Here is a 21822-nt window from a genome sequence, read left to right on the forward strand (position 1 = left end):
CAACAGATGAATGGATAAGGAAGCTGTGGTACATATACACCATGGAATATTACTCAGCCGTTAAAAAGAATTCATTTGAATCAGTTCTAATGAGATGGATGAAACTGGAGCCCATTATACAGAGTGAAGTAAGCCAGAAAGATAAAGAACATTACAGTATACTAACACATATATACGGAATTTAGATAGATGGTGGCGATAACTCTATATGCAAAACAGAAAAAGAGACACAGAAGTACAGAACAGACTTTTGAACTCTGGGGGAGAACGTGAGGGTGGGATGTTTTGAAAGAACAGCATGTATACTATCTATGGTGAAACGGACCACCAGCCCAGGTGGGATACATGAGTCAGGTGCTCGGGCCTGGTGCACTGGGAGGACCCTGAGGAGTCGGGTGGGGAGGGAGGTGGGAGGGGGGATCGGGTTGGGGAATACGTGTAACTATATGGCTGATTCATGTCAATGTATGACAAAACCCACTGAAACGTTGTAAAGTGATTGGCCTCCAACTAATAAAATAATATTTAAAAAAAAAAAAAAAAAAAAAAAAAAAAAAAAAAACAGGCAGACAAGCAGAAAACTATTAACAAATTGGCAATAAGTACATAGCGATCAATAATTATCTTAAACGTAAGGGGACTAGGTGAGATAGTTTGAGAGAATAGCATTGAAACATGTAATTACCATATGTAGAATAGATGACCAGTGCAAGTTCGATGCATGAAGCAGGGCACCCAAAGCCAGTGCTCTGGGACAACCCAGAGGGATAGGGTGGAGAGGCAGTTCAGGATGGGGGTACACATGTATACCCATGATCGATTCATGTTGATGTATGGCAAAAGCCATCACAGTATTGTAATTATCCTCCAATTAAAATAATTTTTTTTTAAGTAAGGGGACTAAATTCTTCAGTCAAAAGACAGAGAGTAGCTGAATGAATAAAAATACCAAGAACCATCTATATGCTGCCTACAAGACTCATTTCAAACTTAATGAATATATACAGAACATTCCAGCCAAAAGAAGCAGAATACATATTCTTCTTAAGTGCACCCAAGTGCATGTGGAACATTCTCCACGATGGATTGTATGTTAGGCCACAAAATAAGTTTCATGAATTTAAGATCAAAATCATGTCAAGCATCTTTTCTCATCACAATGGTTTGAAAATAGAAATCAACTATTTTAAAAAAAGGAAAAATCACAAATATGTGCAGATTAAAAAACATCCTATGACCAACCAAAGGGTCAATGAACAAATCAAAAGAGAAATTTAAAAATTACCTTGAGACAAGTGAAAATGGAAAATTAACATGTCAAAACTTATGGGATACAGCCAAAGGAGTTCTAAGAGGGAAGTTTATAGTGATACAGGCCTACCTTAAGATACAAGAAAAATCTCAAATAAATGACCCTACTTTACAATTAAAGAACTTAAAAAAGAACAAATTAAGCCCAAAGTCAGCAGAAGGATGGAAATAATAAAAAATCAGAGCAGAAATAAATGAAATACAAACTGAAAGGACAACTACATGCATGTGTGCTCAGTCATGTCCAACCCTTTGCAACCCCATGGGCTGTAACCTGCCAGGCTCCTCTGTCCATGGAATTTTCCAGGCAAGAATACTGGAGTGGGTTTCCATTTCCTTCTCCAGAGGATCTTTCTGACCTACGGATGGATCGAACCTGTGTCTCCTGCATCTCTTGCACTGGCAGACTGGTTCTTCACCACTGTGGCACCTGGGAAGCCCAAAAGATAATAGAAAAGATCAATGAAACTAGGATCTGGTTCTTTGAAAAGATAAACGAAATTGACACACCTTAAGGAAACAAGAAAAAAAGACAAAGAACTTAAACAAAAAAGATCATAAATGAAGGAGCAGAAATTACAACTGATGCAAAGAAATACAAAGGATCATAAAAGACTTATGTGAACAATTATGCAGCAACTAACCAGGCAAGCTAGAAGAAATGGGTAATTTCTAGAAATACTCAGTTTTCGAAGACTGGACTGAATCAGCTATCAAAAAACTCCCAGCAAGCAAAAGTCTAAGATGGAAATGTTTACTAATGGATTCTACCAAACATTCAAAGAAGATCGACATCAATCCTTTTGAAAGTGTTCCAAAAAACTAAAGAGAAGTGAATGCTTCCAAACTCATTTTGTAAGGCTAGCATTACCTTGACACCAAAACCAGACAAGGAAACCAGAAAAAAAATTATGGACTAATATCCTTCATGGGTATAGATGCAGAAATTCTAACAAAATATTAACAAACCAAATTCAACAATACATTAATAGGATCATACACCATGATCAAGTGGGATTTATTCCAGGGATGCAAGGATTGTTCACTTCCACAAATCAATGTGATACACCAGATTAACAAAATAAAGGATAAAAATCTTATGATCATCTCAATAAATTCAGAAAAGTATTTGACAAAATTTAACACCCTTTCACACACACACACACACACAAATTCTCAACAAAGTGAGTATAGAGAGATCTCACCTCAACATAATAAAGGCCATATTTGACAAACCCACAGTTAACATCATACTCAGCAGCAAAAAGCTGAAATTTTTAAATTTAAGATCAGGAACAAGATAAGTATACTCACTATTGCCAGTTTTATTCAACACAGTATGGGCCCTCCTAGCTAGGGTAATTCATCATGAAAAAGAAATGAAAGATGTCTAAGTTGGGAAGGAAGAAGTAGAACTGTCACTATTTGCAGAAAGCATGATTTTATACATAGAAAACCCTAAGACTCCACCCCAAAAAAATTTAGAACTAATAAACGAATACAGTAAAATTGCAGAGTACAAAATCAGTATACAAACATTGTTGCTTTAGTATACACTAACAACAAAGAACAAGAAAGAGAAATTAAGAAAACAATCCCATTTGCAATTATATCAAGAAGAATAAAATATCTAGGAATAAACTTAGTCAAAGAGGTGAAAGACCTATAATGCTGAAAACTGTACGACACTGATGAAAGAAATGAAGGCAATACAAATAAATGAAAAGATATTCCATGCTCGTGAATTGGAAGAATTAATATGATTTAAATGTCTGTATTACCCAAGGCAATATACGGATTCAATGCAATCCCTATTAAAACTTCAGTGGCATTTTTCACAGAAATAGAACAATGCATCCTAAAATTTGTATGGAACCACAAAAGATTTTGAATAACTGAAGCAATCTTGAGAAAGAAGAACAAAGCTGGAGGCATTGTACTCCCTGATTTCAAACTATTAATACATTGCTAGCTATAGTAGTCAAAACAGTATGATATTAGCACACACACACACACACAAAACAGGCACATAGATTAATGGAACAAGACAGAGAGCCCTGAAATAAACCCACACGTGTATGACCAGGTAACCTATGAAAAAGGAGGCAAGAATATACAATAGAAAACGACAGTCTCTTCAATAAATTGTATTGGGAAAACTGGTGCCACATGCAAAAGAACTGAACTGGCCCACTGTTTCACACTCTACAGGAAGATTAACTCAAAGTGGATTAAAGACTTACATGTAAGACCAGAAACCACGAAACTCCTACAAGAACACATAAGCAGACAACTCCTTGACATCAGTCCGGCAATATATATATATTTGGCTCTGACTCCAAATAATGAGACTATGTCAAACAAAAAACCTCGTGCACAGTGAAGAAAACTATCAACAAAAGTAAAAGGCAACATTTTAATGGGAGAACATATTTGCAAATCATATCCAATAAGGGATTAATAGTCAAAGCGTATAAAGAACTCACACAACCCTAACAGCAACAACAACAAAAAAACCTGACTTTAAAAAATTGTCAGAGGATCTGAATAGACATTTTTCCAAACAAGACATACAAATGACCAACAGGTACATAAAAAGATGCCCAGTATCACTAATCATCAGAAAGACAATTTATCATCTACATATCTCTTAAAATTATCAAAAGAATAAGAAATAGCAAGTGTTGACAAAAATGTGTGGAAAAAGAAACTTTATGCATTGTTGGTAGAAATGTAAATTTCTGTAGACACTATGGAAAACAAAAAATTAAAAATAGAATTATCATACGATCTAGCAATTCTACTTCTGAGTATCTGTTGAAAACAAAAATACTAATTCAAAGAGAGATATTCAAACCTATGTTCATTGCAGGATTATTCATAATAGGCAAGATATGGAAAATCCTAAAAGATGATGCTGTTAAAATGCTGCACTCAACATGCCAGCAAATTTAGAAAACTCAGCAGTGGCCACAGGACTGGAAAAGGTCAGTTTTCATTCCAATCCCAAAGAAAGGCAATGCCAAAGAATGTTCAAACTACCGCACAATCACACTCATTTCACATGCTAGCAAAGTAATGCTCAAAATTCTCCAAGCCAGGCTTCAACAGTATGTGAACCAGGAACTTCCAGAAATGTTCAAGCTGGATTTAGAAAAGACAGAGGAAACAGAGATCAAACTGCCAACATCCACTGGATCATAGAAAAAGCAAGAGAATTTGAGAGAAAAATCTACTTCTGCTTCACTGACTATGCTAAAGCCACTGACTGTGTGGATCACAACAAACTGGAAAATTCTTCAAGAGATGGGAATATCAGACCGCCTTACCTACCTACTGAGAAATCTGTATGCAGGTCAAGAAGCAACAGTTACAACCGGACTTGGAACAATGAACTGGTTCCAAATTGGGGAAGAAGTACATCAAGGCTGTATATTATCACCCTGCTTATTTAACTTATATGCAGAATATATCATGAGAAACGCTGGACTGGAGGCAGCACAAGCTGGAATCAAGATTGCCAGGAGAAATATCAATAACCTCAGATATGCAGATGACACCACCCTTAATGGCAGAAAGCGAAGAGGAACAAAAGAGCCTCTTGATGAAAGTGAAAGTGGAGAGTGAAAAAGCTGGCTTCAAACTCAACATTCAGAAAACAAAGATCATGGCATCCAGTCCCATCACTTCGTGGCAAATAGTTGGGGAAACAATGGAAACAGTGAGGACTTTATTTTCTTGGGCTCCAAAATCACTGCAGATGGTGACTACAGCCATGAAATTCAAAGATGCTTGCTCCTTGGAAGAAAAGCTATGACCAACTTAGCGTATTAAAAAGCAGAGACACTACTTTGCCGATGAAGGTCTGTCTAGTCAAAGCTATGGTTTTTCCAGTAGTCATGTATGGATGTGAGAGTTGGACCTACAGAAAGCTGAGTGCCGAAGAATTGATGTTTTTGAACTGTGGTGTTGGAGGAGACTCTAGCCAGTCCCTTGGACTGCAGGGAGATCTAACCAATCCATCCTAAAGGAGATCAGTCCTGAATACTCATTGGAAAGACCGATCCTGAAACTGAAGCTCCAATACTTTGGCCAACTGATGTAAAAGAACTGACTCATTGGAAAAGACCCTGATGCTAGGAAACATTTAAAGCCAGAGGAGAAGGGGACGACAGAGGATAAGATGGTTCAATGGCATCACCGACTCAATGGACATGAGTTTGAACAAGCTCCAGGAGGAAGCCTGGTGTGCTCCTGTCCATGGGGTCACAAAGTGTCAGATACGACTGAGCGATTGAACCGAACTGAGCAGGAAACAACATAAGTATCCATCAATGGAGGAATGGATAAAGAAGATGTGGTGTATATAATGGAATACTAGTCATTAAAATAATGAAATCTTGCAACAACATGAATGGATCTGATAGTGTTATAGCATAAATCCAACAGAGAGATAAATACTGTATAATTTCACTTATATGTGAAATCCAAAAAAAAATGAAACAAAATAAAGCTCAGAGAGAACAGATTAGTGGTCAACAGAGGGGAGGGGGAAGGGGCAGGCAAAATGAATGAAGGGGATCAAGAGGTGCAAACTTCAAGTTATAAATAAGTTACAGGATGTAAAGTACAGCATGTCCACTATAGTCAATAATATTTTATTACAAATTTGAAAGTTACTAATAAATTATCTTAGAAATTCTTATCATAAGAAAAAGAATTTTTTTTAAAGAATTTTTGCAACTGTGCAGTAACAGATTGTTACTGAATTTACTGTGGTGATCATTTCACAATGTGTACAAATTTTCCATAATAAAAAGTAACAATTAGTTTATATTAGCTTAAAATGAGTAAATTGTTTTCAACTGGGTTTTAATTTCCTCCTTCCTCTATATATGTTTGGCCTCTAGCAAACTGTACTAGAAAAAATTTGAGTCATTTCTTAATCTCTAAGTATAGGCATATAAACTAATTGACAGCTTTGTCCTAACCATCTTCCTTGGAGGACCAACCATAATTGTCCTCAGGGAGCCATGAACCTCTGAGGTCTAGTAGAATTTCTTAATCATTTCTGTCATATGGACCCCCCCCCAACTCCGTGACCAGTCTGGTGAGTGTGTGGGGTCCTTTTCAGAATCATGTTTTTATATGCATAAAATTAAATATTTAGGATTAGAAAGGAAATCTTTCATAATTAAAGAGTTACCAAAAAATTTTTAACAAACTTTAATAGGTTTATGTGTGAGTCTTTATTAACACGTTAAATAACAAGATGTCATGTTGAAAATATAACTTCCATATGTTTCAAAGTAGTAATGAGCCATATTTCAAGATCTCTGCAATAATTATAATACAGTAGAAAATATGTATGTCTATTAATGATAGTCACAGATATTGTGAATAATACTGTGGTTTGTTTCCTGCAGCATAATGGAAGGAACTGTTAAATTTCAGTTAGAATTAGAAGTTGGTGAAAAATATTTGTGAGGTTTTTTTTCCCCTATCCAAGTTCACAGATTTCCCAGATTTAGAACCCTTGCTCCATAAACAAAGGTCTGGAAGGATACACACCATTTTGGAGTGAGGCTGGGTGGAGTGGAACAGAGTAAAAGAGCAAAAAAATTCTTAGCATTTTCAAATTCTGTATTATTTGATTTTTTTTTTTAACAGAAAGATTGTATTTATGTATTACTTGTGCTAAAAGCATAACATAGTACAGTCCAGACTCCAGATCAAAAGCTCCTCTGGCTCAGAGAGGGAGCTATCAAATGCAGAGCCCTTCAGCCTCCTTTTACCCCACCCCCACTCCCAGGCAGAAACACCATTTTTAGCATTGCCTCACCTTTAGCACTTTGACAGTGAAGTCACAGTCTTCAGTCTTTCACTCACAGGATCCCATTGGTTGTAAGGCTGAGACGGAACCAGTCCCTAATGAAAGGACAGGATTAGATGTTTCTGGCATCCTATGTTTATACTGATAATATATGTATATTTCCAACAAAATACTGGAATAGTAAATCAGTTCAATAATGGACTATTTATCCTCCCTTTATAACACTGTTTAAAGAGAATATACTTCCATTATCTAGGTTTCAAATATCTAATGGTTTGCAAGAGAACATTTGAACACATGCATTCATAAACTGAAGACTCCTGGCATTTATTAAATGTCCAGAGTGTTCATCAACATGCTGGACTTCTGAAATTGGAGGTAGAACAAGGCAGTAAGTGGTAAAAGGAACTTTTGTGTAAAAGGAACAATCACTACCTTTTAACAGATGACTGTTTGCTTTCATTAGGCATAAAGATGGCTGCAGAACCAGCAGAAGACAATTGCATCAGCTTTGTGGAAATGAAATTTATTAACAATACACTTTATTTTGTAGGTAAGTTCAAAACAGTGGACCAAATACAGGGTTTAGATACATGTATTCAACTAGAGTTTGAGCAAGCTCCAGGAGATGGTGAAGGACAGGGAAGCCTGGTGTGCTGCAGTCCATGGAGTTACAAAGAGTTGGACACGACTGAGCGACTGAACAACCATTCAACTAGAAAAGATGTTATAGGCAAACTATTAAGTGACTTGTTTTTTGTTACCAAATTCCTTTGTAAGACACACACTTCTCTGGAAAAAAACATTGGGCCTCTAGAAATTAGTCGTAGTATGTCCAAGGTCCCAATACTTTGTCCTGCCGCCTGTCCTGGCATTTAGTTCATAGCAGCCCACCCAGAAGGTGGCTGCAGGTGCATGTCATGAAAATCCCACAAAATTGGAAACATTTGGGCAATACAATTTCCCAAAGCAAATGGGCAAATTACATAAGAGATATGTATCTTAAATCTAGAGTTCTGTGAGTTGTTTTATGTAAATATGTTTGACAAATAAAAACAGATTCTTATGATTAATCTTCCTTGGGCAGTTTGGCTTCACTTGAAAGCTTCATAGAAAGTTTCTTTGGTGACTTTACATTGAAGCAATAAATTTGAGATTAAAATCTATCACTTTATAAAATTTCTTCTTAGCTACAAATTTAAATTTATGAAACCTAGATTTAGGTTTTATACCTACTGTACCTGAGAACATACCAAGTCTAATTAGCTTCATTTTATGGGACCTTTTGGATGATTATATATTTTTATGGAGACCAGCAAAGGCCATCAGCAGTAAGATATGGGTTAAAGAATACAGAGGGGCAGAAAAGAGTAATTAAAGGGTTTGTGAGAGGACATTCTGAGTTGAAATATAGAAATAACGTATTTTGTTTCTTTTTTTCCCCCCTTTAGCTGAAAATGATGGTAAAGTATAACTTTATTTCTCTTTCTTTGCAAAATAAATAGCTACTTGAGTAAACATCCCACAGACACATCCATAATACCATTCTCAGCTGATAGGAACTGATACCAGTCTATTTGAGAAGCTAATATTCCCTCAAAGGAATGTGGACTCACTAGCACTGCCTTGGAATAAAGATAACTATAAGGGATACAAAAAAGAATTTCCAACAAAATATGTTTCTCCCAGCTTAGGAAATTCACAGCTATTAGAATCTCCAAAATAGACCTTGCCTGTTACAAACATCCTGAGGTTAGCAGAAAGTCATGCATTCTCTGAGTACATAGGAACAGGGTACTGAAGGATGAGAATTTTGTCCAAAATCAGGAATATCTTCCTTCTTCAACCCTCCCCCTCAGAATGGTCTGGAAAGAAGCCTGGCAGGCTCCCGGGGTGGAGGGGATTCTGGAAGCAGAGGAGAAGGGGAGGGTAGAGCAAACAGACCAGTGAGGGTGAGTCAGGAAGTCTTCCCAAGAAGTGAATGTACCCAACCCTTGTCCCTCTGGCGTTCAGAGAGGCTCATACCCATATAACGCCTATGATCTCTAACAGACCCCCAGATTATTAAAGGTCACTAGTTTCTCATACTTTTCCTTAAAAGTAGCACTTTCCCCATTCTTAACGTGATCCCTACTAGACCAAAAGTAGAAAACAGGAACTTCTGAAAAATTCTATTCATTCAGGTATCTTTCTCCAGATTTATTGAGATACTATTGTCATAGCTTCTCATGTTTCTGAAAGATTGCTGTACACCTATTTACTTGATTCAGTAAGTACTGGCATCTATATCTCCGGCACTATGTTAGGCACTCCGATACAATGGTAAGCAAAACACAGTTCTAATGGGAGAAGCAGGCACATTAGGAAGGCAATTGGAACGTGGAGTGTTAAAAAGGCACGGGACGCTATGGGAGCACATAGAAGGGCACCTAACTTAGCCTAGTAGATTCTGGGAGGGCATCTTAAAGGAGGACAGAATTGAAAAGTCAGTAGGGGTTAGCCAAGAGAAGGTATTCTGGGCAGAGAGATGAATACATGCAAAAGATGTAAAGGAAAGCACAACATGTATAAGGACTTGAGTTATTCAGAATGGGAATAGAGCGGCAGTAGGAAAATAATGAGAGAGAATGAAAAATAGGATGAAGATCCATAAGTTTCTCTTATTCTGATACATGGAACCTCAACCTTATGTTTGGGTTTTGGGCATTCATTAAGCACAACATGTATGATGTAGGATACAGATTAGTTTTCTGTAACAAAGAGATCCCAAAATATAGAAACTGGATAAGATTTTTAAAAAATACTTCTCTTGAATATAAATCCAAGTAGGCAGCAGTTCAGTATTATTATGGCTGGATGCAGCCTGATGATATTGGAATCTAAAGTTTTTCTTTTTCTCTTCCATCATCACCTAGTTGTTGAACTCATCTACATACTTGAAAATCTTCATCACACTTTCTGAATCTATATCCCAGCTAGCAAGAAAGTCTTCAAAATAAGAGGAAGACAGGTCCACTCTTTTCAAAGAAAGGCTCTATTTAGAAGTTGTAAACATTAAGTCCACTCATATTCCATTGACTCAAATTTAGTCACATAGCACAAACTGCAAGGAAAATATGGAAAATATAAACTTTATTCAAGATGACCATGTCATTCATTAAAATTGAAAGATAACATGATCATCTCTCTGAATCTTAACTTTAGTTGAGATTGAATTTTAATTCCTTCCAGCTTCAGTATAAAGTATAAAGAATTGCTTCAGTATAAAGAATTGCTGTGTGGACAATAAAAGGGGATGCCAATTAAGAGGCTATTATTGTAGTCCCTTTAAGAAATGATGGTGACATGAATTAAGATAGGCACAGTGGGGTGCCATTGAAGAGCTGTGAATGGATTAAAAAAAAACTTGGAAAAAGCAATAGGACATGGATTTTAAAAGGGATGGAAAGAAAGAAAAGATTATGCCTGTGTTTTTTCACATAGGCAATTTGTACTATTCAGCAAAATAGGAAACACAGGAGGAAGAGCAAGGTGGAGAGGTCTGAGAGGCAAAGAGGAAGATAGATGATGGATTTAGTGATGGTGATTGATGATCTTATCTGTATGACTTCCTAGTGGAGATGTCCAGTAGATTTTTAGACATGTGGTTCTAAACTCAGGATAAAAATTTGGGCTGCACATGTGAGTGACATATATAGAAATGTCATCTGGAGCTATAAGAGTAACTGACAAATTGGAGGAAATGTGTAGCGTGAGAAAGTAAAAGTCAAGGACTAAACTCTGAGGAATACCTGTATTTAAAGGATTCAGTAGAAAGAGAAGCTAATAAAAAACAGAGCAGAGTAGCCAAAGAGGAAGAAGAAAATCAGAGAATGCCACAGCCCCAGGAGAGCATTTCAAGATGGAGTTAATAGGCACTGTGTTGAATTTTGCAGCCTTGAAAATCAAGAGCCAGAAGGCATCTGTTATAATTAGCAACAGGGAATTTGGTCATCTTGGTGAAAGCAATTTGATGGAAAAATAGAGCCAGTGAGTAGAAGCTTGCAATGAGTAGAATTGTGAATGGAAAGTAAGGAAATGATGCATACAATTCTTACCAGAAGCTCAGCTTCTACAAAGAGGAAAGAAACAAGACAGGCTTTAGAGTAGATTCTGTTGATGGAGGTGCTTTAAATCTCAAAATGAAAAGCTTTAAAAAAAAAAAAAGAAGAAAGAAAGAAAAGCTTTATGTTGTTCTGATTATAAAAATAATTTGTTAATTATAAATAATTCAGGCAATGAAGATAAGAAAATGAAGAAAAATTAAAACATGAAAATAACCCCAAAATATTCATTGCTATTATTTTGATGTTTTATACATATATATTAATAAAATACCATACTTAAGCTTCTTTTTCTAGTTTAATATACATGGACATCTTTCCATGGCAATTAATAATTATTTTAAATCATAATTATACTAAATTCATGATAATTCATAGTAAGGAAATATCAAAATCGATTTAATCAATTCCCAGCTGATGAACATTTAAGTTGTGTCCAGTTTGTTTTTATTATTAATGTCATCCCATAAACATTCTTTTTTTTTTTTTTTTTTTTTATTTGGTTGTTCTGGGCCTTAGTTGTGGCATATGGGAGCTAGTTCCCTGACCAGGAATCGAACCCAGACCCCCTGCATTGGGAGCTCAGAGTCTTAGCCACTGGACCACCAGGGAAGTCCCCGCATAAACATTCTTGTAGAGAAATATTTACACATTTGTCTGCTATCTCCTCAGGATAAAATCCAGGAAGTAAAATTGCTGAGTTGATGGAAGAGAGGGAATGACTGACTCGTTGAAAGTACATGTTACACACAGATGAGTTTAGCCTTAGATACCAGAAGAGGCCCCCTTTTCACATTTCGCTTGGGATGAGAAGGGTAGAGAAAGTAAGAGGTGATGCCATTGTTAAGTTTGTAAGTGAAGTAGCAGGAAATCATTTGCTGAAAGTGAAGCAGAGATGACAGTGTAGAGATCCTGAGGAGAATGAATAAGGCTTGAAATTGCAGCTGTGGCCTATGGAAGAGAATGCTGAGCTGGAAAAGAAGGTTTGTTAGAGCACCGATTTGTACATTGGTATGATTGGTTACCAGCAGTGCATTCAGCAGCCAGGTTTAGAGTTCTGCAGTGGAAAGACAAATGAGTTTGGGATTTAAGACAGTGGCAAAAGGGTATAAATGATGAATCATGAGGTCCAGGCTGCATAGAGAAGGAAGGGAAGACAGGATGAAAATCAAGAATCAGAAAAACTAGATAAAGTGAAAGAAAAGTATTGAGACTAAAATGATAGGAGACTGTGGTCAAAAGCAGGATATTTGAAGATTTAAAAAATAGAGTGGTTCTGAGTGATAACAAGAATCAAGGTGCCCCCTGGAAGTCCATTTAAAAACACTGTACAATTTTACCTTAGTTTCTAATACAAAAAAATTGTGATTGTTATTGAAAATGGAATGTGTAGTATGCCTATTTGTAAATTTGGAAAAAAAATTTTTTTAATGAGATTTCATGTGCATTTTAGAAGACCTGGAATCAGATTACTTTGGCAAGCTTGAACCTAAACTCTCAATCATACGAAATTTGAACGACCAAGTTCTCTTCATTAACCAGGGAAATCAACCTGTCTTTGAGGATATGCCTGATTCTGACTGTTCAGGTATTGTTAATATATATTTGTAAATATGGAAATAATAAGCTACTTCTTCTTATTCCATTTAACTGCTTACATTTTCTGTGATAGACAGTAGTTTACATGAAAAGTCATAGTGGTGGAATTTCACTGACAAGAAACTTTATAGGGAATCCATATTTTTTAGTTGGGCTGAAAAAATGATGCAATAAAGATAGTGCTAGGGATCATGCTGTTTGAACCTATCCTTGGATCATCAGTCCCTTCACTGTAACAATATTAAAATATTGTTTAATATATCAACTCTAAGTGATCTCCATTGAGTTGGATCCTTAATACCTGCTGGTGATAGCTGAAATTGCTGATAACATTTTCAAAACTCAAGATTAAATATAAATATATAAGCACTTCACATAAGTCTATCTTCCACCAGAAATTTAGAGTGCCTTAGAAAATGTATAAGTTTACTGTGCCTTCCAGGGTATGAATTTCAAATATGAGATTTTAGGCAGAGTTGGAAAAGTGAATGGTGTACTCTTGAAAAATGCTCAATTTTTATCTTAACAGATAGAGCTTTAATATTCTATTTAGTGTTTAAAAGTTAAAGGAAGTCTTTTAGCATTCAGAATATTTCTAACACACTTAAAAAGCTGTTGTATTTGTATTATAATACATACTCAAATATGTTTTAAAGAATGTATGAATCACTGTTCATAGTCTCCATCTGCTAAGTGGCTGAATCTCAGAGCGTGGGATTGGAAATGGGCCTATTAAGGACTGTCTTTTGGCTAACTCCCCTAAATACTTATTTGCAAAAATTCTTCTAACTAATGTTCTCATTTATTAATGTTTGTTTCAGATAATGCACCCCAGACCATATTTATCATATATATGTACAAAGACAGCCTCACTAGAGGTCTGGCTGTAACCATCTCTGTGCAGTGTAAGAAAATGTCTACTCTCTCCTGTGAGAACAAAATTCTTTCCTTTAAGGTAAGACTGAGTCTTAATTTTTTTTAGTCATTTTTATGTGCAAAATTAGAAAACCCAAATATCCCCAGTCCAACCTTTTGTCTGGACAAGAATAGCAAGAAGTAGAGAACCATGAACATAGTTACTGAAAATTGTTAAATTCTTTAATCTACTGTAATAACATCATGGTTTTTTGGATCTTGCCATAGAGAGAGAGGGTTTTCAACACTTGTTTCATAATCCAGGTCTTCTGAATAATCAACCTATAGATAAACAATAACACACAATAATTTATGAATTATTTTATTTTAAGAACTGCATGTGGCTTTCCAGAGTAAGTCCTGCTATAAGGAATGAAGTTAATAGTTCTTCTGTAAACCCTCTACTGTGTAAATTATGATGATAATATTTTAACCCCTAATCATTTTGTTCCTGCTTCTTAGCCTAAGTCTTGCTACAACCTTACAACAACCTTGCAACATAACATTCAGTTGATATATGTTATTTTCAATGTTAATCTAAGTGAACAAAATTAATAGGATCAGTTGTAAAGCAATGGTACGATGTATCTCAAAGCCAGATGTAAATTCTTTTTGGCCACTGCTTGTTTCTCTATTCTCCATCATTATTTTTCTCTATTTTTTCCATTATTATTAGATAAACAACCAACTATAGATATGGGTTAACTCAGAAAACTTTCCTCCCAATGAGAGCAGCCAGGGGATGCTCACATACTGGCAGTATTTCAAAAGTGAATCTCATGTCATGAAGACTTTCTGAGTGGAGATTTGCCAATAAAGAACTACAATAAAGATCACCCAGTTTGCACTGAAAGTTAGAGTAAGACCTTCACAGACATGCAAAGGAGCAACTTGGGACAGAGGGAAAAGCCACACTAAAATATAATCCAAGTAAGACCAGTGCATCTGTAACAGATAGAGCTTCCAAAAAAAAAAAAAAAAAGAAAGAAAAGAAAAACCCTTAGCCATTCCCTTCCAAGCAAAGTACCACCCCTTCAAGTGACAATTTGGAATCCCTGTTCTCTGATCTGACAGTCAGGAAGCTCAGTTACTGTAATGGCTTTAGAAGCCTGGAGGTGGCCAGGCAGGGTGGAGGGGATTAGCAACAAAATCAGAAGGGAAGGAGGGAGATAGCCAAGCTCAAGCCATGTGGGATAGAGGAAAACTAATTCAGCTGCGAGATAGGATCAGAAACTGGGAAAAGCCAGATCTATATGTAAGCGGAGGCTTCCCTGGTGGCTCAGATAGTCAAGAATCTGCCTGGAATGCAGGAGTCCCAGGTTCAATCCCTGGGTTGGGAAGATCCCCTGGAGGAGGGAATGGCTACCCACTCTAGTATTCTTGCCTGGGAAGTCCCATGGACAGAGGAGCCGGTGGGCTACAGTTCATGGGGTCACAAAGAGTTGGATATGACTGAGCAACTAACTCTTCACTTTCACATGTAAGTAGACTCTTACTGAGAGATTGGGGACAGTGTCAGGAAGATGAAAATAATGCTTGGGAAATAGTAGAATGGGAGAACTAGTTTATAGTGTCATCAAATCAGATTCACACTTGTTGATAAAGGACAAAGGTCAAGAGTTATGGCTTTATAAATTCCACTTGAGAAGTTTGGGGGGAAAATCCAGGTCCTTTCAGGCATCTACGGAGGATACTGGGATGCTCTTTTGGGTCTGGAGGTCTCTTTGTCAGTCCTTGGTTAGGATCATGAAGATCTTTGCTACCAGAGGGTGAAAATAAAGTTCAGATATTCTGCTGGTTCTGGGATTAACATGGAAAGAATCTGAAGAGGTCCTCACATTTTCTAGTCCATCCTGAAAAGTAGGCATGATGCGCTAATGGGAAGAGCATAGGCAAGAGCATCAGTTAGATGACCAGCAGGGTTAGTTTCAAGGGATCTAGCCATTTTTTGGAAAACGCCATTCTGTCACTAAGACGAAGGAATCAGCACCTGACCTCCCAGGGCAGGGTCCAGCCAAGAGATAGACTACTTTCAGGACAGAAATTCAGGACTACTATGGAAATGAAATGCTTGGCAGGGAAGCACCAAAAGTTGCTGACCAAGCCCTGGAACAAATAACCGGTCTATTTATAGCTGGTTTCGGTTCTTGGCTCCACTGAAGGAAGCAGCTGGGATTCCTGCTCCTTCCTGTCTCTCTCACAGTTGGTTCACAAACTGGAGCTACCCTAGGCTTATGGCTGAAGGTCATCAGTGTCTACAGTTGTGAATGGTTGAAGAAGACAGGAACTGATATTAACCTAAAAAGGCAGTGGTCTTTGCTGGAACTCTACTTCATCTTGAGCAGATAATGGACTCTACTGAATGGGAAAGGAGAGAAGGAAATCATTTGATGGATATATTGGGAAAAACAGAGGCCTGGACCTAAATGTGCACGACATGGTAGAGAAAGTCAAAATGGTCAAGAAGAATGGAAGATTAGAAATTAAGAAGGAGAGGAGATCAGTATTCCTACTTTCAGAGATTTTTTTTCTTTATTCTTGAGAATATAAACTTCTTTAGTTCTGTGCAATATTTCAAAATAAACTGCACATATTCAAATTGGTCATGTCCTAAAAAAATTAAGTAATTTTTTTCTTTATAGGAAATGAATCCTCCTGATAACATTGATAATGAAGGAAATGACATCATATTCTTTCAGAGAAGTGTTCCAGGACATGATGACAAGATACAATTTGAGTCTTCATTGTACAGAGGATACTTTCTAGCTTGTGAAAAAGAGAATGACCTTTTCAAACTCATTTTGAAAAAACAAGGTGATAATGGAGATAAATCTGTAATGTTCACTGTTCAAAACCAGAACTAGATATTAAAATGGCATAGTTTGAACTGTCTGAGTTTTTATCCTTCAAAAAGATTATAAGTTTGAATCTGTAATGATAATGATAAAATGAATAATGCCCTCAAAGATGTCACTGAAAAATTAGTAATAAGCTTTTGAAAAATTAAATTGACTTCTTGTCCAGGTGAATAAAATATCTGTATAGTGTAAAAAGAATGCATAGTTTGAAAACACTGTACAGTGTTAATTGGAAAATAGATTATATTCAATAGAAATGTTTTGAATCTTTGGGGTTATTGGTCCTAATGATGCATAAAACTGATACTTGAATTTTCTAGTTTTCAATAAGTGATTAAAACCATAAAGATTTTATAAAGAAACCACTTCACTTGACTAATTTTTGCATTTCTTTCAAAATCAGGATATCTTTAAGTCAGATTAATCCTGAACCTGGCAACACATAAAAAGGATTATGCAATCTGATGAAGTACCATTCAATCCAGGAATGCAAAGATGGCTTAATATTTTAAAATCAAGTAATATACCATATTAATAGGATAAAGGATAAAAACCCACAATCATCTGAATAAATGCAGGGAAAGCACTTACAAAATCTAATTCATAGTAAAAAGTTCTCAACAAACTTGAAAGAGAAAGGAACCTCCTCAGTGTGATAAGTGGCATCTATGAAAAGCTAATGCTAATATCATACCTTAATGGTTAAAAAAATATTCAAGAATTTCTGCTGTTGCAAATTCTGTTTAACATCATGCTAGAGGTTCAAGCCAATAAAATTACAAGAAAAAGAAATAAGACCTATCCAGATTAGAAAGGAAGAAGGAAAACTGTCCTTATTTGAAGACAATATGATTCTAAATGTAGAAGATCCTAAGGAATATATACCCATGTGTTTACACAAACCCCTATTAAAATTAATAAACAAGTTTAGCGATGTCACAGAATACAAGATTAGTATACAAAAATGAATTGTATTTTTATATATGAGAATGAACAATCTGAATACAAAAATAAGAAAGCAGTTCCATTTACAATGATATTACAAAGAATATAACATATAAATAAAGTTGGCAAAAGAAGTACAAGTTTTAAACATTGAAAATTTCAAAACAGGGCTGAGAAAAATTAAATACATTCTAAATGGAGAGACGAAACACTTCACATTCACTGTTTGGAAGACTCAATGTTGTTAAGATGGCAGTTTCCCCCCAAATTGTTCATTAGATTCAACTCAATCTCCACCAAAATTCCAGCAGGTTTTTTTGCAGAAGTTGACAACCTGTGCCTAAAATATATGTGTATGCTCTGTGCTAAGTCCCTTCAGTTGTGTCTGACTGTGATCCTATGGACTAGCCTCCCAGAACCCTCTGTCCATGGGAGTCTCCAGGCAAGAATACTGGAGTGGGTTGCCTTCTCCTCCTCCAGGAGATTTTCCCAACTCAGAGATCAAACCCGTGTCTCCTGTGTCTCCTGTATTGCAGACATATTCTTTTCCCACTGAGCCACCTGGGAAGCAGGAAATCCAAAAGCATGGAATAGTCCAAATGTTTTGAAAAAGAAAAAAGTTGGATAACTTTCATTTCCTAATCTTAAAACTTAATATAAGCTGCAGTAATCAGAATAAGTTGGTACTGACACAAGGGTAAACATACAGATCAATGGAACAAATCTGAGGGTCCAAGAATAAACCCTTATATTTATGGCCAATTAATTTTTGACAAAAGCAATTTGGTAGAAAAGAAGAGTTTTCAACAAATGATGCTGGAACAACAGAATATCCACAAGCAAAATGAACAAAGAGATTAGCTATACCCTTTACATTATATTCAGAAATTGATTCAAAATCAGAGACTTTAATGTAAGAACTGAAGTTGTAAAACTTTTAGAATAAAACAGGAGAAAATGTCAAGAACTTTGAGTTAGGCAAAGGTTTTTTTTAGACACAACCCAAGAAGCATGATCTATAAAAGAAAAAATTTAATAAATTGAACTTTATCAAAATTCAAAATTTGGAAATTAAACTGGATGAATGGTACAGGGGACCTCTCTAGATAATATCTTTGTAAGGTCTGTGACTATTATTCCAAATTTTAAATTTTTTCAAAAAATTTTTATTCAAAAGATGTCATTAAGAAAGTAAAAAGGCAAGCCACAGAGGAAATATTTGTAAATCACTTGTATGTATGGCAAAAAAATTTGTATCCAGAAAATACAAAGAAATATTCAGCTCAATAAAAGACAACCCAATTCTTTAAATGGGCAAAAGATTTAAATAGAAATTTCTCCAAAGAGGTGCAAATGACTAATGAGCACATGAAATGATGCCTAACATTGTTAGCCACCAGGGAAGTTGTATTTGTTATCAGGAAAATGCAAATTAAGACCCAATAAAATGCCACTTCACATCCACCAGAATGGCTATGATCAAAACAACAGAAAAAGGAGGAGCAAATTAGGGGTATGGGGCTGAGATATAAAGCACTATGTATAAAATAGTTAAGAAACAAGGACATATTAATATTATATAGAACAGAGAATTAGAGCCATTATCTCATAATAACTTTTAATAGAGTATAAGCTATAAAAATACTGAATTACTATGCTGTACATGTAAAATTAATATATTGGGGAGCTCTGAAAAGTATTTTGTTTTTAGTTTTTAAACTTTGATTAGAGAATAATTGCCTTACAATATGTGTCAGTTTCTACTGCGCAGCAAAGTGAGTCAGCTGAGGTACACATATATCCTTTCTCTTGGATTTCCTTCCCATTTAAGTCACCACAGAGCATTGAGTAGAGTTCCCTATGCTATACAGTGGGTTCTCATTGGTTATCTATTTTATACATAGTATCAATAACATATATATGTCAATCCCAATCTCCCAGTTCATTTCACTCCCTCTTTCCCCCTTGGTATCCATACACTTATTTGTTCTCTATGTCTGTGTCTCTATTTCTGTTTTGTAAATAAGATCACCTATACCAATTTTTTCAGATTTCACATATATGCATTAATATATGATATTTGTGTTCTATTTCTGATTTACTTCGCTCTGCATCACAGTCTTTAGGTGTCTCTACAAATGACCCTATTTCGCTCCTTTTTATGTCTAAGTAATATTCCATTGTATATAGGTACCCATCTTCTTTATCCATTACTCTGTTGATGGACATTTGAGTTATCTCATGTAATAACAATACTCTAGGTTGTTACAATGGCGTGTCCTGGCTATCGTAAATAGTGCTGCAATAAGCATTGAGGTACATGTGTCTTTTTGAACTATGGTTTTCTCTGGGTATATGCCCAGTTGAAGCTAATAAAGTATTTTAAATTAACTGTATTTAGTGGAAGCCTGGTGTGCTGTAGTCCATGGGTAGCAAAGCATCAGATATTACTGACCGACTGAACAACAAAATACTTTTCTTTTTTTGAACAACAAACTACTTAAGTTAGTAAAAAATAAATAAATAAAAAGACAATAACAAGTGCTGACAAAAAATATGAAGAAAAAGGAATTCTCATACACTGCTGACAGAAATGTGAAGTAGTAGAGTCACTTTGGAAAGCAATTTTGCAATTTCTTATAAGTTTAAATATAATTTTTTCATATAGGTCAGAAATTCACTGTTACATATCTACTCAAGAAAATAAAACATAAGTTTCCACAGAGTTATACATTAATGTTCACAGCAGCATTATTCATAATAGGCAAAAAGTGGAAAGAGCCCAAATGTCCCTCAACTAGTGAAGAGATAAATAAAATTTGGTAGGGCCATATTGAAATATCAATACTAATAAAAAAGTGTAAAATACAGATAAATACTACAACATGAATGAACTTTTAAAATATTATGTTAAAAAAGTCAAATACAGAAGATTTCATATTATATGATATTCTATTTATATACAATAGCCAGAAAAGACCAATCTGTCATGACAGAAAAGTAGGTTCATGTTTGCCTAGAGTTGGGGTGGGAATGGGGATTAACTGTAAACAGATATGAAAAATCATACTGGGGAGAAGAAAATGTTCTAAAACTGGATGTGGTAGTGGTTGCACAACTTAACAAACTTTCTAAAAATCCTTGAATTGTATCCTTAAATTTGGTGAATTTATGATATGTAAATTATGCCTTAATAAAATTACTTTAAAAAAAATTACATTTGATTGAATTTTTATGTTAACTTAAATTATTTTTTCCTTACTATAAAATTAAGACATATTTGTTACAGAAATTTTAGAAAATACAATGTAACAGAAAGAAGAAAATTCAAAGTGCCCATTGCTTCCATCTTTAAACAACCATTTTTGACATTTTGGCATAGGTCCTTAATTTTCCTTTCTATAAAAATGTGAGCTGAAAAACTAAAAATTCCCTGCCTCTTGATCTAGACAGAATCTGGTATACCTTTTCAATAATCTTGCAAAGCTTCACTTGAAATCTTGGACATACAAAGGGATAGCCTGAACTGAGTCTTGACAGAAGGGGTGGTTCTGCATAAGGAAAGAAGAGGCTCTGAGAGGGAGAGCACCATGAGAATTCTAGCTTGAGTTTCCTGCCTTCCCACAAAACACAGAGTCTACTACAGGGAATTGTGTGCAAGCAATTTATTTGGGATATAATCCCAGGAAGCAAAAATGAGAAAACTAGGATGATGAGAGGGAAGGTGCAAGCTAATATAAGCTGTGTTATCAAGGGTCTCCCCGTGGGCCTGATTTGTCCAGAACCACCTGAGAAGCATACAAAATGCCTCCCAAAATTACCTCCCTGGAGGGAGAGAGGCAGGGGTATATACCCATAAGCTCCAGACACCCATTAATTGAAGGTTGCCCCAGGGAATGTTAATCCCCACACTTCTTAGCAGTGCTTGGCCAGGCAGATTTACATGTGCCAGAAAGTGAAAATATATAGCACACTCTTGACAAGATTGTTAGTGTGAACTAGCATGGCACTGTCCACTGCAGTTACTGTGGAAATCAGAAGTGGGCTGAAGCAATGTGACCCAGGGCACCAGACTGGACCAGGTACCACAGCAAGGTGACGCTTAAGTAGAAAGAAATCACCGTAGCTGATTCACGATGTTGTACAGCAGAAACCAACAGAACATTGTAAAGCAATTATCTGCCAATTAAAAATAAAATTTTAAAACTCATCAGAGGACCTTTGAGTAGATGTTTTTTACTTTTTCTTTTCAATCTGT

General features: G+C 35.8%; 1 protein-coding gene across 2 annotated transcripts in view; it reads left to right on the forward strand.

Moving 5' to 3' along the window:
- Nucleotides 1-20729, forward strand: part of IL18 (interleukin 18) — a 29511-nt gene extending 8782 nt beyond the window's left edge. The window contains exons 2-6 of one of the 2 annotated variants that reach the window (XM_065944886.1): nt 7611-7697; nt 8596-8607; nt 12701-12835; nt 13668-13801; nt 16404-20729. In XM_065944886.1, coding sequence (XP_065800958.1) covers nt 7619-7697; nt 8596-8607; nt 12701-12835; nt 13668-13801; nt 16404-16625 — 582 coding nt within the window. In that variant the 5' untranslated portion in view covers nt 7611-7618 and the 3' untranslated portion in view covers nt 16626-20729. The remainder of the gene's footprint in view (nt 1-7610; nt 7698-8595; nt 8608-12700; nt 12836-13667; nt 13802-16403) is intronic. The other variant, XM_065944887.1, reaches the window with a different exon arrangement.
- The last annotated feature ends 1093 nt before the right edge of the window (nt 20730-21822 follow it).

This window comes from Muntiacus reevesi, chromosome 9 (genome assembly GCF_963930625.1).
Source record: "Muntiacus reevesi chromosome 9, mMunRee1.1, whole genome shotgun sequence".
NCBI classification, from domain to species: domain Eukaryota; kingdom Metazoa; phylum Chordata; class Mammalia; order Artiodactyla; family Cervidae; genus Muntiacus; species Muntiacus reevesi.